Here is a 16,762-nt window from a genome sequence, read left to right as displayed (position 1 = left end):
ATGTTCCATCTTACCAATCGATTACCCCACTAAGTAAATATGTTCAAAGGAAATATGCTTGTCATGTGAAAATAAACTGGCAAGGCCATGGCTAAAAAAAGACAAACGATTAAATAATAGTACACAAATACATTTCAAAGATACCTAAAGACTAAGCAACACGAGCCCCACCAAAACTGAAGTCGATCTCATGTGCTCTGAAAGGGTTAGCATATCCTGTTCCACATGTGCCACCTGTCGAGTTGCTCATGTTATTTCAAGCCTAGGAAATAGTCTAGTTCGGTAGGTCACGTTCGTGGTGAAGAAGAAAGTATATTGTTGTTACGACATTAGGAGCATATCCGTTATCATTCGTGAAACGGTTATTCCATAACGGTCATCCAACTCGTGATGGCGTCGACCTTTTAGAACTCTTGGTTTAATAGCTCCCTTATGAACATAAACCCTCTATCAAGGAAATCATGATAGGAAATATAAGCCCGCGAAAACAGTAGCGATTTGGTGATATATACTCTTTATGCAGGATCCGCTGGAATATTGCTGCATTGAAATTGAAAGTTCACAATTGGGAAGCTGAAATCATCTCTTGTGTCGTTAAGTTATCTTTTCAAACTACCCTCATTGTCAATTTCTACATGTAGATCAAGATATAAGTCAGACTTAACTGTCATATCTTTTATCTTTAGTTCGATGTGATAATGCGTTCGACATAGTCATCAAATTTTGAATTATTTAGTGACAGAACATCATCTATATAGCGGAATGTAAAGTTAATGTATCATAAACTTAAGTACCATTAACATCTTATCAATAATCGAAATGTGCATTTAGTAAAATAACATTGGTTATTATAAAAAAAAAATGTTTGATAAAAACTATAAATTAAAAGTAGTCTTCGTTATTTTTAAACTGGATTGATTCTTGTAGGGAACTTTTAATTCAGATTTGACAAAAGCGTGTACCTTTTGATATATCTTTGTAAGCATGTATATTATTGTTTACTGTAATCCCATAGATTTCTAATTTCGGACTGATGAATTCATTAACGTTGTAGTTTTTAAAATTTACCATATGATATTTGTTAATAATATCAAACAACACTTTCCAGTTGACGGACAATGGACTGCATGGCAAGAATGGCAACCTTGCAATACAACTTGTGGTAACGGTTCCAAACACCGAATCCGGGAATGTGATAGCCCGTCACCGTACTTCGGGGGCTCTGAATGTATAGGACTTGCATTAGACATTCAAGCTTGCTATCCAGACATATGTCCAGGTAAGGTTAGATGTTGGTCTTTCATTCCTCCCTTTTATTTTCATATTCTGGTCTCATAACAATCAGGTGTTTTGGTTTTCTTTTTCCTGGCAATATATTTATTCGTTTCATGTACTGCCTCTCTTAATATTTACTATAAATTTCCATAATGTTGTATAACATTGACAATGGAAATGGGGATTGTGTCAAATAAACTCATCATAGATACAAGGACTAAAATTTTACATTTACGCCAAACCATAAAAAATGTTTAAAAGGCCAAATAAAGTACGAAGTTGAAGAGAATTGCAACAAATGCTGAAAGTTGTGCAAATCACACCAACGTATATAATGTTTAATCTAAAATTAAGACTAATGCAGTGCACAAAGTGTAATTTTCTTCTTTTGTTATAAATTCATTTTGTATTTTGTAGATGCACATTTACAGGTCAAAAAGGAAACATCAAATACGGTCTCATCTGCACTTCTTGGAGGTGTTGCAGTTGCGTGCATTGTTGTTACTGTTGTCATAACGTGTATAGCTTTATTTGTATTTCGCAGATTTAAACTTGGTAAAGTTGGTAAGTGTTTGTAAATTATCAATGGATATCAACAAATAAATATATTTATCGCTATTTTTCGAAATTTCCCTTTGATGTTACAGAATGTTAATTTCTTTTCTCAGCACATTGCAGTGATATATAAACTTATCGCTAGAAAGTAAGGATGCACATGCCCGTTGTCAATGAAATTAACAACGTCGTCATAGGTAAAATTGCAGATTATCATTGGTCATCTCGACTAGATTGATTTTCTCACTTTTGCAGTACCCCCTCAAGCAAGAAAATAAATCTCGTTTTGATGATCAACGGTAATTTATAATAATTAAGTTGACAAATGTTTGTAAATTACTATTTGCTAAGGAAATAATAACCCTTCTTAAAAAATTTGATTAGTAGTCGATAAATAAAATTTGTACAATCGTGTTGCATTCGAAGCAGGAACCAGACATAGGGTAACCTTTTAGAAAACTTACACACGAAAAGTAAGACGAACCATTATTCGATGAACGGCCGAGATATATCCTTCAGAATCTAATCTCATGCATGTTGAAAGATGGAATAAATTTTGCCGTGATGTTCATGACAAGTACAAATTAAGAAATATCTCAATTGCAAGAATGACAGCTGGATTGTGACTTTTACATCTGAACTATATCCGTGGTCATTCCAATACTTTATTTCTCGTTTAGCCCTTTCTTGCTCAGTTTGCGATTCTAAAATTTAGTTGATGTAGTTAAGTAAGGAAAAAACCAAGTCTAACATATTCGCGACGATTTATATTCGCGATATTTTTCTACTCGCGAAAATCGCAAAAAAAATACATCGTTCGCGAACATTTGTTGGTTTGCAGTAGTCATTATATGCCTGGCATATACGAAATTCAATATGTCTACGATCCAATTTTGATTGATATCACATGTTCATCATATGTTCCAAACAGACGAAGACATATTTCAACATCTTCAAAACATATTCTTCTACATCGTCGTTCAAATACTTATTAATTAAAATTTAGAATGGCAATGGGAAATTTTGAAAGTATGAATATTCAACAGTGTATGATATATGAAATGCATATTTGGGAAATTAAGTAAATGTCCCGCTACAATTAATATTTGTACCTCATTCCAATGCATTTACTAAGTTATAGTTTCTGAAGGTACCTTAGTCACAAAACGAAATACATTATATATATATATTAACGAATATAGCAAATATTTGTGTTAATATACTATAACAAGAAACGTTGAACATTTTCAATATATAATCACAGAATGGCTTTATCTCTTATATTAATGTATGGTGTTTTATTTTTTAGCAAAAAGAAAGAAAAGTGGATGGTAAGTTCTCATTTCATTTATTAATATTTTAATTTGTTTCTGCAAAAATACATTCGAACTGATTCTTATTTGTTTTTATTGCATCGTGAATTGTGTATATGTTCCGGACCATATGAGTATCTGGACCATACGCGTATGGTCATGACCATATGGGTATATACTCATATGGTCCGACCATACGCGTATGGTCGGACCGTACGCGTATGGTCGGGGTAATCAACACGTATACTTTTAAACTCTTCATTAGGTGTGATCCTTCGATCTGGTTGTTACGTCACTAAAATATCATTTTAGTATATATTAAAAAAGTTTATAAAAAAAAACAGTTTCACACAGTTAATATTACTTACTATTTGTAAGTACAATTATAAGAAGATGTCAAAATCTAATGAACATATTGTAAAAGTAGGTGACATCACCGGCAAGGATCATGATATTTTTTTAAAAACATTTTTTATAAGTAAATATTAAGAGTATATGAAAAAAGAAGATGTGGTATGATTGCCAATGAGACAACTATCCACAAAAGACCAAAATAACACAAACATTAACAATTATAGGTCACCGTACGGCCTTCAACAATGAGCAAAACCCATACCGCATATAGTCAGCTATAAAAGTGTATGTTTTTAATTTTGGTTTCTTGTGTACACTTTGGAAATTAGTATGGCGTTCATTATCACTGAAGTAGTACATATTTATTTAGGGGCCAGCTGAAGGACGCCTCCGGGTGCGGGAATTTCTCGCTACATTGAAGACCTGTTGGTGACCTTCTGCTGTTGTTTTTTTCTTTGGTCGGGTTGTTGTTTCTTTAACACATTTCCCATTTCCATTCTCAATTGTATGTTTCTTTATTTCTTTATTTCTATACTTCTATTCTAATCTTAATTATAAGACCGGTAAAATAGAATTTAAGAGCCATGAAATAGTTACTGCCTTTATTTAATTTGAACTATGATATTCATTTTACGATATAATTGGTGATCTAGAGTTTCTTAATTCTTAAAAACACCGTAGACACATTGGAATTGTCCGAGTCGATATCACTTCACGCAGCCAAAACAAGCAATCTCAGAAAAGCTACATGTATGGTACCGTGTGAATGTCATTCTAAGTATACAAAAGCATACACGAATACAATTAGAAATGAAAACTAAGATCAACTGACTGTGGCATCAATATTTAATGTTTATGTAGCTTTTGAAATGTAAAATCAATACGTATTATTTCTATTGTATATTTGAAAAAAATACCTATATGGTCCAAATACTCATATGGGCCGTCCCGTTAATAACTAAATGAGTATAATACTCATATGGTCCGAACATACGCGTACGGTCGGACCATACGCGTATGGTCGGACCATATGAGTATACGCATATGGTCATGACCATACGCGTATGGTCCAAATACTCATATGGTCAGGAACATATATATGCTTCATGCAATCTATTTAAAGATATGGTTTGTGTTATATTGAAACTTTAAACCTTGAACTATCTCAATTCAAGTACATTTCATAATCTCATTTTTTTAAATTAAATAAAAATTTACATGCATTGCTGTCCTTTTTTTTATTGTATAAAAGATTACATATTTAATCCCGAGTCCAGCATTAATAGTTTACACAACACCACCATAGCTAGGTCTAGTTATGTAATGTTGTTAATCGCTCGTGCACAATTATCAAAGAGTAACATCAGCCTATTGTTGTTTGACTAGACATCTTTTATCTATGTTTCAGCAACACCGAACGTCTTGCTCAATTAAGAGTACCTAGCCAACAAAATGATTATGATTGCATCGGACGGGCTAGTGGTATACAGAGTGGCGTTTATGACACCTGCAGGAATACTAATAGTACTGTCTATGCTAATACACAATTCACTGCTGACAATATCGAAACAGGTGCTCGTGCAAATGCTTCATGCAATGCTGACAATGTCAAAACACGTCCTCATGCGAACATTCCATGCAATGCTAACAATGTCGAATCACGTGCTCATGCGAACATTCCATCTAATGCTGACAAAGTCGAATCATGTGCTAATGCGAACGTTCCATGCAATGCTGACAAAGATGAGGAAATATACGAGAATCTGAAAATAAGATGAAGCTGTTTGATTAAACAAAACAATTTTAAAGTTTATTGTCACTTACATTTATATAGTCATATTTACATTCATATAGTCATCAATGGGATGTTGGATGTGTACTAATTGATATCTTAGTCTCAGAAGAAGTCTATAACAGCAAGTACTCTCAGAAATGTTCATAGTGTCTGTTTGTTATGGGGATGTTCAAGTACTCTGCTAAGTCTGCTAAGTTTTTTTGTAAGATATATATTTCTGCTGTATATCGATCTGATAAGTTCAACTGATTTTTATTTTTTGGTTGTATGATGTACTGTTACATTACTGTACTATGGGTTCGGAGGTGGAGGCTTTCTAATTAATTTAACCCCGCCACATTCTCCTAATGTCTGTCCAAAGTCAGAAGCTTGTAATACAGTGTTGTCGTTTGTTGCTGTACATTATATTTGTTTTTTTCTCTCATTATCGTTTGTTGTACTAAAACGAGGCCGTTAGTTGTCTTGTTTGCATTTACATTTGTTATTTCGGGACCTCTTGAAGCTGAATATGTGGTGTGTGTTTGCTCATTGTTTAAAGCCGAACAGTGACCTATATTTGTTTATTTATTTGTCAATTTGTTTCTTGAGGAGATTTGTCTCGTTTAAAATCTACCATATCTCTCCATTTTTTTTATTCATACTTTACAGTTACAATATTTTTTATATATATAACATTGTCATGAAGATCCGTAATAAACATAAAATGTATTGCATATCTTTTATACACTTCTATGTGTGATTAATGTTGTTTTTACAATATAACCAATACGAGGATGAAAATTCAGATATTCGAAATGCAGAAACATATATACATTGTAACAATAAGATAGGGTTTGTTTTGAAATTGTAGAAGAGAACATCTTCATCTGAACAACATCAGATTAGCATAAATACTTGTTTATATCTTATATTTTGACTTCCCAATAGTCACCCATTGCATTTTGGAGAAACAAAGGCAATATTTCAGCAATATGAAGCTGTTCATCAGAGAAAAAAGGGAGTATGCAGCAAGCAAATTACCAATTCATTTATTCCGGAAAAATACGAAAAAAAACACCGATGATAATAAGGTAAAACAATGTCTATCATTGGTTCTTGAAAACATTATTGTAGCTTTTTCGTTTAACGCTGTGCTTAGGTGAACGACGAAAGGTTCAAAGGGATTATCCAAACTCAAAAGTCGGTAAGAAACTCACAGTGCCAAAACGAAAAACAGACCGATAACAAGAATGTGTCCAAAGTACACAGATGCCTCATTCCCACTTTCATTTTCTATATATGTTCAATGGAACGGGAAATCTTATTTGGCATTAAAATAAGAAAGATCATACAATAGAGAACATGTGTACTAAGTTTCAAGTTGATTGAACTTCAACTTCATCAAAAACTACCTCGATCAAATCTTTAACCTGAAACTCGCACTTTCAATTTCTATGTTCAGTGAGCCGTGAAATTTGGGTCAAAAGTCTAATTTGGCTTCAAAATCAGAACGATCATAGCATAAGGAACATATGTACTAAGTTTCAAGTTGATTGGACTTCAGCTTCCTCAAAAACTACCTTGACCAAAAACTTTAACCTGAAGCGGGACAGACGGACGGACGAACGAACGAACGAACAGACGAACGAACAGAAGAACGAATAGACGCACAGACCAGAAAACATAATGCCCCTCTACTATTGTAGGTGTGGCATAAAAAAAATTGCAAAATGAAAAATGAATTTTTTAAAAACTTAGCAACAGGAATGGAAAGAATGCATGTTTAATCTCTTCCTTTTTCTACTACTAAGTAATATGTGACTTTACCAGACACTGTTGTCTTGCCCTGCAATGAACATAACGAGGGAAATAACCGGTAAAGTAGGATTAACCTACTCTTCAGGAACACATGTAATCGAATCATATTCTTCAGTCTTTGGCTTCCTGTGTGTTTTGTTGTATGTCGTGTATTTATACATCTTTTTCTTTTCGTCTATTGGGATGCATACAGTGGAGATCACTTCTTACCTCTCATTAGAACTGTTAGAATATATGTCATAGAACTGTTCTAACCTGTCCTAGAACAGTTCTACCTAGAACAGTTCTACCTAGAACAGTTCTACCTAGAACAGTTCTACCCTAGAACTGTTCTTAGTAGAACTGTCAGAATCAGTTCTAGGTAGAACTGACTAAATCAGTTCTCAGTAGAACTGATCCTGACAGTTCCTAGAACTGTCCAAATCAGTTCTAACCGTAGAACTGTCAGCAGAACTGACTAAATCAGTCAGGATTGTAGAACAGTTCTAAATGACGTCACTGCAGTAAGGGCACTTTAGAATTTAGAAGAAATAAATCACTTCCAATTGCTTTGCTATAGCAGATTTTCTATATTTTTTACTGATCAAACGTTACATGTACAAATATCGAAGTGAATAGAAGGTTATCCAACTCATCGGAGAAATATTTTTATAAGATTGCATACGAAACATCATTGTTTACGTTTCTTTGTTCCCCGCTTTTAACAGTCTCTTCATAAATATAACTCTGCATTTAATTCATTGAATTTTAATCGTAATTTACCTTGTTTGCCTTGGATTTACATTCATTTAAGATTCTGTTTTGACAAATGTTCAAACGAAAATTGTACAGTGGATGAATTATTGTATATTAATGAAAAAAGTGTTGTATTATAACGCAAAAAAACTATATACATTTGCACCATCTCGTCAATTTAGCCAGACTTATCAATAACGATTATAAATGATATCAGGGAGTCTGGAACTCAGAAAAATATACTCATCTGAACATGAATGAAACATTTGCCCCTGGATCATGCATTTTTCTTTGCCTTCTTCAAATTATTATATTAACAGTATACTATTCCAAGAAGAGATTCCCATACATGTACTTTTTATTTTAAAATAAAGTATATGAATCAGTCATGTGAGTGTTGGAAGATGCTGTAAAATAGTTTTGTTTAAAAAAAAACCCATTACAAACCTGATACTACTATACGTATACTACTATATAGTAGTCTCAGCACAAACTAACGGACTTAAAAAGTCACTTTAGTGACGGTTCATTATTATGGATACATGGAGGAAATAACGGCGCTTAATTTTTAGATATGGTATAAATGCACCTTATCGCTATTTGTCTGCCATTATAAGTTATCATGCTTTGACCCAACTAACATGGTTATTTAGACGTTGTCGAAGATTGTTGAACGGTGAGGGCGAAAGCACGAACCATTCAACAATGTTCGACTCCGTCTAAATAATCATGCTAGTTAGGTCAAAGCATGATAACATTTTTGTGAGGTTATGCTTACCGTATTAGGTATATAATTAATTACACGTTTAATACAAAAGTGTCCTAGATTTCACTACGCAATAGTATCATGTTAACTCCGCCCACTGACCTCACTCTTAATGTGTATTGTGTAACCTGATGATCTATTGATTTTCCATGTAGTGCATAGTTCATGTGTTTTTATGCCAACTAAAGATGGAGTCTGGTAAAAGACGATTTGTTGATACCAGTGATGAAGAAATTGAACAAAAACGTTTGAAAATGAGTGCTGACAAAACAATAAAGCAGAATATAGCAGCAGCCACTATTATCGGGGAGTATTTAAAAGTAAATAAAATGGATCCTGGATTTGAGCAGTATGACACCTTAAAACTAGATGAAGTGTTGGGTCATTTTTATATGGATGTCCGTAAAGCTAATGGAAATCGTTATAAAACAAATTCACTGCAATGCTTGAGATACTCATTGAATAGATATTTAAAGGCTCCACCGTACAATAAAAAAATTGACATTGTGAATGATGAAAGTTTTAGCGCTTCCAGAGAAAATATTAAAGCGGCAATGGCAGAACTTAAACGCATGGGATTAGGAGACGTCGAGCATTATCCGTGTATTGACGAAGCTGACAGAAGAAAAATGTATACCTCAATATATTTATCACCAAATACTCCATTTGCACTTAAAATAAAGTTCAGTTTGATATTTGCCTGTATTGTTGTCGAAGGGGAATGGAAAATATGCCACAAATGACAAAATCCACGTTTTTTGTAAAAAAAGATCCGAAAACGGGGCTTAAATATGTTTTTAAAACTTTAGATGAGTTGACAAAATACCATCGCAGCAGTGACAAAGAAAAAAACTTCAGGGATAATGTCAGAAAATTCCGGTTCTGAGTATTGCCCCGTGTCCTCCTTTGAAAAGTATGCTAATAAATTAAATCCAGAGTGTAACAAACTATGGCAGAGACCAAAAGATCAGTTTTGGGAAGAGGACCCTTCATGGCATTATAACATTCCTGTGGGCGCAAAAACGCTTGGCCATTTCATGTCATACCTGCGCAAGAAGTGCAAATTATCTGAAATTTACACTAACCATTCAATACTTGCTACCGGGGCTACTGTTCTAGATTACGACAGCCGGCACCACACTTATGAGCACAGAACGTAGTTCCGTTACTTATAACGTTGGACAAAAGACTCTGTATACATCTGCTAAGGAACACAAAGCACCGCCGTTGCCATTTAGTGGACTTTTGCCATGCAATACGTTTAAGCCAAAATATTAAAGTACAACCAAACAAGGAAACAGCACACAGTAATTTAATGAATCATTGCCAGGTGTTAATCTAAATGAGCTGTTAAACGATTTTACTGAAACTGCCGTAAACATAAATCATACTACACTTTGTCCACAAGTTTTCAACAATTGTTCCGTAACTATTATTTATAAAAAAGAATGACTTCAGTTTTAGAAGAAGAACAGTTCTGATAGTTTTTGAACATATTTTTATTTACCGTTTGGTTTAATGTGATCGAGAGCATTTCACTTTGTTTCATTCCATCTTATATTTTTTTTCTTAATTATATTTTTAACGATTTTCTGGACGAAAAACATTTTTTTTTAAATCTGTTATTACTGTTAAGTTTGTATAATACAATACAGAGATATATAATAAATATATGTTATTTGAATTTCTCTACATTGATGAAGCCATTGATTGCGTCATGCATGTATAGATGTCAACTAGTGGAAATTTCACACAAATACACAAAGGTTGTCACAAGACAGCGTGTACCTAACTTTGTTCTTTTTATAGCACACATGATTTCAAGTTATAGTTTAAAGGTCAACATATTAGAACAAGATTTCTAATGGGCTACAGGCACATGTTTTGTAAGAAAGTTTCTTCTATTAGGACAATTTGATTGGGTTGTGTACGGCGAATATGGTTATATAGCAGATGGCAAGGCAGCCAGTAGAATTCAAGTTTACAACTGCATAACCGCACAATACTGGATATCACACAGGTTCCCGTAAAAATTTGACGTCATAAAACAAAATATCTGACGCCACAATGGAAAAGTGATTGTTGTATGCTTCAAAAGTCAAGAGGCCGGGTCAGCCAGAATTAGCAATAAGGTGTATTGTGTTCCAAAGTTAGTGTCATTTTTATCATACGATCCGTCCTGACATAAAAATATTATTGGTTTACAATGACTGAGGCCATATATATTAACATGATAAGTGTAAATAAGTTCAGTTTTGGTTGATGTGGTCAAATAATTTTGTTAAAACGACTCGGTCTGATACATGTATATCGAAACTACTGAAATTCGTTTACAATTCAATATTTTGAATAAAAAGAGGACTTGCAGAAAATTGCTGGTACTCTAAATTGATGTGCAAATTTTTTTGTAGCCAATGTGTTACAATATTGATCACTGTCATTTGAATTATACAATCCATTGTGATATGTAACTATAAGTGATTTACTATGCGGCTATATATATATATATATATATATTAAGATTTACATTATAAAGTGTAAATATGGTCAGTTTTTGTTGATGCTGACACATATGGTCAGTTTTGGTTGATGCTGTCAAATATAAAAAAGAAGATGTGGTATGATTGCCAATGAGACAACTATCCACAAAAGACCAAAATGACACAGACATTAACAACTATAGGTCACCGTACGGCCTTCAACAATGAGTAAAGCCCATTCCGCATAGTAAGCTATAAATATGGTCACTTTTCATGGTTTTGGGTGATACGGACAAATAATTTTGTTATATCCATGAGTCAGTCTGAGATATCAAAACTACTGAAATTAGTTTACGATTCAAAATTTGGATAAAAAAGAGGACATGCTGGCACTATAAACTGATGCGAGCATAATTTTGTTTTCCAATATTCATGCAATAACCCTATAATAAAGACCATTTGTATTTTCATGATTATACACTCCATCCTTACATAAAAATATTACAGATTTACTTGCGACTATAACATAAACAAGAATGTGTCCATAGTACAATAATGCCCCACTCGCACTATCATTTTCTATGTTCAGTGGACCGTGAAATTGGGGTCAAAACTTTAATTTGAAATTAAAATTAGAAAGATCATATCATAGAGATCATGTGTACTAAGTTTCAAGTAGATGTAACTTAAACTTCATCAAAAACTACCTTGACCACAAACTTTAACCTGAACTTTGCACTATCATTTTCTATGTTCAGTGGACCATGAAATTGGGGTCGAAACTATAATTTGGCATTAAAATTAGAAAGATCATATCATGGGGAACACGTGTACTAAGTTTCAAGTTGATTGGACTTCAACTTCTTTAAAAACTACCTTGAACAAAAACTTTAACCTGAAGCGGACGGACGAACGGAGGCACAGACGAGAAAACATAATGCCCCTCTACTATCGTAGGTGGGGCATAAAAAGAGCAAATATGGTCAGTTTTGGTTGATGCTGTCAAATATGGTCAGTTTTGATTGATGCAGACAAATAATTTTGTTACATGAGTCAGTCTGACGATATGGCTTAGCAAACAATGGATTTCATCTCAATTGCATTCCACTGAATTTGCTACATAATATTTATTAAATGTGTACATCTACAAATGATAAATCGTGCTTTTATGTTTCATTTATTCAACAATTCAATTTTCTCGTTTAAATACACCTTGCTTGTTATTACATAAAATAATTCATGGAAATTATACAGCGGACGTATGTAGTGGTAAATGTCACCCCGTTTTAAGAAAAGAGTCATTACTTTATACCGAGAAATCTGCCTTTCTTTGTACAAATGCTAACATTCGTCTGAAATTTCCAACAATGCAACTTGTTGATATAAGACAATATCGCTCGTTGATATAAGAAAAGTTTTTATCGATTCGCTTCTTTCATAGACTGTAGAGTATGCATTCTAAATTCTAGGTTTTTTTTAAATTTTTACATAAGTACATCATTTAGACTTCAAACATAACTTTTGATACAACTAATATCATTCATATTAAATTCAACAGTATGAATGTTATCAACTTCGTCATTGGACGATTAGAAGAAGGGGCTTACTAATTGAACGATAAGACAAGCCATCAAGATTATTTCATTCAGGATACTATATCAGTTATATTAAACCTCGTTTTACTTTGGCCTTTAAACTTATCGGATTCTCACATTACTCGTGATTCTCTCTTCAGACGAAACGAGCGTCTAGTGTAAAAATAAACAAAAAGGCTGGTATCTTTGTAGAGATTTATCTGTTCTTTTACGTTACGTGTTATACTCAAGTAATAATCATAATATTACATTTACACAGGGTGAATGGTTGATCATTTAAACTTTATCTCAATCTATTGATGTTTAACTTTCTACTGTGGTAAGTGTTTTGTTCAGGTTCATTAAAAGAAACTTTTATGATAAAAAATAGAGACAAACATTATCAAGTAACAAATTAAAAAAATAAAGAATTTCTTAGTCATTTTTTTCCTTTTCTTTTTACTAAATTGTCACATAACCGTAAGTAACTTTAACTATATAGATTACCAGCTTTGAGCAAAACCAGTAACAGTTTGGCGTCATTATACAGTACTTGCAACCTTAGGCGTTACTGTTTGACGTGAACTTGACTGATCGGTGAATGATCGGTGACGGATGTTTGACTGATCGATGAGTGATCGGTGATCGGTGACCTATAGGATCCGTCAGATAAGTCAAATAACCTATTTGAGAGTTACCCTGACAACTGTCACCGATCGATCAGTAAATTAAATTTATGCACGGATCGAACTCCACAGTGTTTACAATCGATGAACGCGGACCTCTACGAAGACACCTTAATTTACACGTTATAATCTGAGACTACTATAACACAGAGATTGGTCACTCTCTGTACTGGCCAGTCAAATCGTATTTTCACGATGTCCACGGATGCGCGCGCATTCGGACTGATTAGACAAGAAGGACGATCAGCCATTGTTTACAAGCGTGGTGCAAAATAATAACAAATGTGGCTTATTAAGGCGTTTTTTATATCAGTAAGTATAATAATAAGATTAAAAATGTTAATTATTGTTTGATTATGTTCACATTAGCCTTGTTTAGTATATTTATAAGCGTAAATTTACAAATGAAACATTGAAAATTTACCGCGTTTGACTTTTCAGTTCGTTAGACCGACTCGAGTTATTTTGTAAATAGGTTAAATTCAGAGGAACAGTTGGTTTTCTAGATAGTATTAAAACTTTCTTTCATATTTTTTCTTTACACTGATGTATACTTTGTCATAATTTGATATACCAGCAAACTGCTATTAATCCCTTTTTGTGGGGAGATTTACCACATGAAGGTTTTCAAAATGGCCGATGTAAATTTTGAGTCAATTTCTGTTGTGCTAGGGTATAATTCAGTTGAATAATTTGTTTTCCCAAATGGCATTAAAACATTCCCTTGTATTTCTTCTTTCTACTAATGTTTACTTTGTCATAATTTGATATACCAGCATACTGCTATTAACCCCTTTTTGTGTGTGGGGGGGGGGGGGGGGGTCCCCATGATGAAGACTCCCAAATGAAAAATGTCAATTTCTGTTGTGCTAGGGTATAATTCAGTTGAATAATTTGTTTTCCCAAATGGCATTAAAACATTCCCTTGTATTCTTCTTTCTACTAATGTTTACTTTGTCATAATTTGATATACCAGCATACTGCTATTTACCCCTTTTTGTGTGTGTGGGGGGGGGTCCCCATGATGAAGACTCCCAAATGAAAAATTTGAAAAAGGTAAGTTTGTCCACATTTTAAACAAATCCATCAATTTACCATGGCTATTAGTTTGTTTAAGTAAAGTTGCAGACCCTATTCTGAGTATTCATTTATCATGTTTATAGTCTAGAAGCATAAGTAAGTTTTCAATGTTATATTGTTACTGATTATAACTTTATTTATTGCAGAAATGCCTCTCCGAAAGAAATCCCGTTTGGGACGACCGAAAAAGAACAGCCATCAGAAAAAAGAACCGAAGCATAAAAATGGTAAGTTTATTTTTCAACATGATAACATTTAAATATTTGCTGACTTTGAATACCAATGAATAAGGTTTACTGTAATATCCATTACTTTATACATATGTCACTGAGTTCATTGCATGTCTAATGCTGAAGAAAAATGCTTCATTCCCTTTGTCATTTAGGTGAACCCCATCTCTAAGGTGGTTATGTCTGAAACACTTGTGGTTCCAAAATTTAATGCCTGCTGTCTGTGGTGTTTTCTCTGACAAATGTTTATTTATCTTTGTCCTTTTGTTGTCATATTGTGAAACTGACATATTTCTTGGTCTAAGTCTTATAATAACAGAACCTATTATGACCTGTGATACTCCTTGTTGTTGAATTTCAACAGCTAATTCAATCAAGTTTTCTGCTATGTCCTTTACACTGGCTTCTGGTGTTATATCATTTCCACCAACCTGTATAAATACTACATGGGGTCGAAATCTTCTAATGACGTGCATGTCCATTCTTTTAAGTAATTCTGTGGTCCGACCTCCTTTTCCATGAATGTAGGATTGATGACCTGACAAAAAATCTGAAGATGTGTCTTTCATCCACTGATTGAGATCCCTTACTAGACTATGACCAAATACTAACACTCTCTCTGACATTTTTAAACTTAGTGTTTTCAGGGTCAAATTGATAATGTGAATTAGTTTAAATACATTCTCTTTTATAGTGTTGGTGAACTGTGTTAAGCACTGGCAGCATAATCAATAAGTGGTGTTCACACATAATTAATTATATAGATTAATTATCCATATTATTTAACCAATTAAAGAAAATAATATTATTTATAGACATTCAGAATGATTAAGTGATTAATTATATAAAAATAAAAGGTTTTCTGTTTAATTAAAACTATACAGCCTAGTACCTTTCAAAGCCAATAAAAACATGTTTGACCTCAATACTTTTTAATTATAATTAATAAATAATAGTTTCAGTCTGTTGGATAAATTTATGAATGGATACAAAAAAAATCCACAATACCTGCAAAGGAAGCCACCATAAAACCCAAATTAGATTTATTTAATAAAAATTACTTTAACTAGTTTAGATTAGATAACTTCTTTGCTTGACAGATTTTCAAATTTTAAAGGATGGGAAGAAATATTTGAATACATATATGTATGATTCTGATGGTGAATTAAATGATAACTACATGTACCTTAACTATTTACATGAATAATTAAATGATTTTGATGAATAGGCCTATACATATATATATAGGATGAAATTATTAACAGCCAAGCATGTAGTTTTATTTTGATTCAGAAATTTAATTGTGAGAGATTAACACACACATAAATATAACTACAAGAACTTACAGATACGGTCAAAATGTACTGTATGCTTAATATACTAATTCAGCTAAATATGCAGAAAATAGTAGATATACAGGATTGCATATGCCATGTAAAAAAGTGATATAAATTTTTTTTTTTCATCTTTATTTCAGTAGGTCCATGTATAGAAACAGAGAGATCCAAAAACGCATTGTTTCCCTGCGAAGACAGTTCACTTATTGTAGAGTTTCCAGATACTGAAATCCATTTTATTGATGGTAAGATTTTAGTCAAATTTTATGATTTTTTTGTGCAATAATGCATTATGTACCATGATGGACATATTGGATTTGGTTATCATTATATACATGTATACCCCCCACAAAGGAAGTTTGTTCAATTATATATGAATCAGCCTGTCCATATGTCTGTCGGTCGGTCCATATAGGGAAAACAAATGATATTTATTTTAGGCCCTATGTGGAATGTGATTACTTGAGGCATTCTGTTTCAGGTCTTGTTAAATTTTTGATGAAGGTACAGTTATGAGCCATCTTATAAGGATTTTGACCCCAATTTCATGGTTTTTGTCGAGCCTGTTACTTTTTTTGCAGAAAGATCGACATAGGGATAGTGATCCTACGGCGACGGTTCAGTGACCACTTGAAAAAAAAGTTAAATTTTTTTTTGTAATGTTGAATTCTCTCTGATTATAGTAATAGGATAACTATATTTGGTATGTGCATACCTAGCAAGGTCCTCGTGGCAGTCAGACAGTTTTCACTTGACGTCAACCTGATTTCATGGATCAGCGAACA

At 33.2% G+C, this 16,762-nt stretch overlaps 3 protein-coding genes across 3 annotated transcripts in view; 2 read left to right on the top strand and 1 right to left on the bottom strand.

Moving 5' to 3' along the window:
• The window catches only part of LOC139494713 (A disintegrin and metalloproteinase with thrombospondin motifs adt-1-like), a 60,684-nt gene extending 54,662 nt beyond the window's left edge, over window positions 1-6,022 (top strand). The window contains exons 14-17 of the mRNA XM_071282901.1: window positions 1,109-1,279; window positions 1,693-1,839; window positions 3,140-3,161; window positions 4,906-6,022. Coding sequence (XP_071139002.1) covers window positions 1,109-1,279; window positions 1,693-1,839; window positions 3,140-3,161; window positions 4,906-5,275 — 710 coding nt within the window. The 3' untranslated portion in view covers window positions 5,276-6,022. The remainder of the gene's footprint in view (window positions 1-1,108; window positions 1,280-1,692; window positions 1,840-3,139; window positions 3,162-4,905) is intronic.
• LOC139494712 (A disintegrin and metalloproteinase with thrombospondin motifs adt-1-like) overlaps window positions 1-16,762 on the top strand; it is a 185,956-nt gene that overhangs the window by 29,917 nt on the left and 139,277 nt on the right. The gene's annotated exons all lie outside the window — the stretch shown is intronic.
• Window positions 14,724-15,266, bottom strand: LOC139494334 (uncharacterized). Its single transcript, XM_071282500.1, has one exon. It carries the CDS (start codon window positions 15,264-15,266, stop codon window positions 14,724-14,726), a length of 543 nt encoding a protein of 180 aa, XP_071138601.1.

This window comes from Mytilus edulis, chromosome 11, assembly GCF_963676685.1.
Source record: "Mytilus edulis chromosome 11, xbMytEdul2.2, whole genome shotgun sequence".
NCBI classification, from domain to species: domain Eukaryota; kingdom Metazoa; phylum Mollusca; class Bivalvia; order Mytilida; family Mytilidae; genus Mytilus; species Mytilus edulis.
This window is presented reverse-complemented; position numbering and strand designations above follow the sequence as displayed.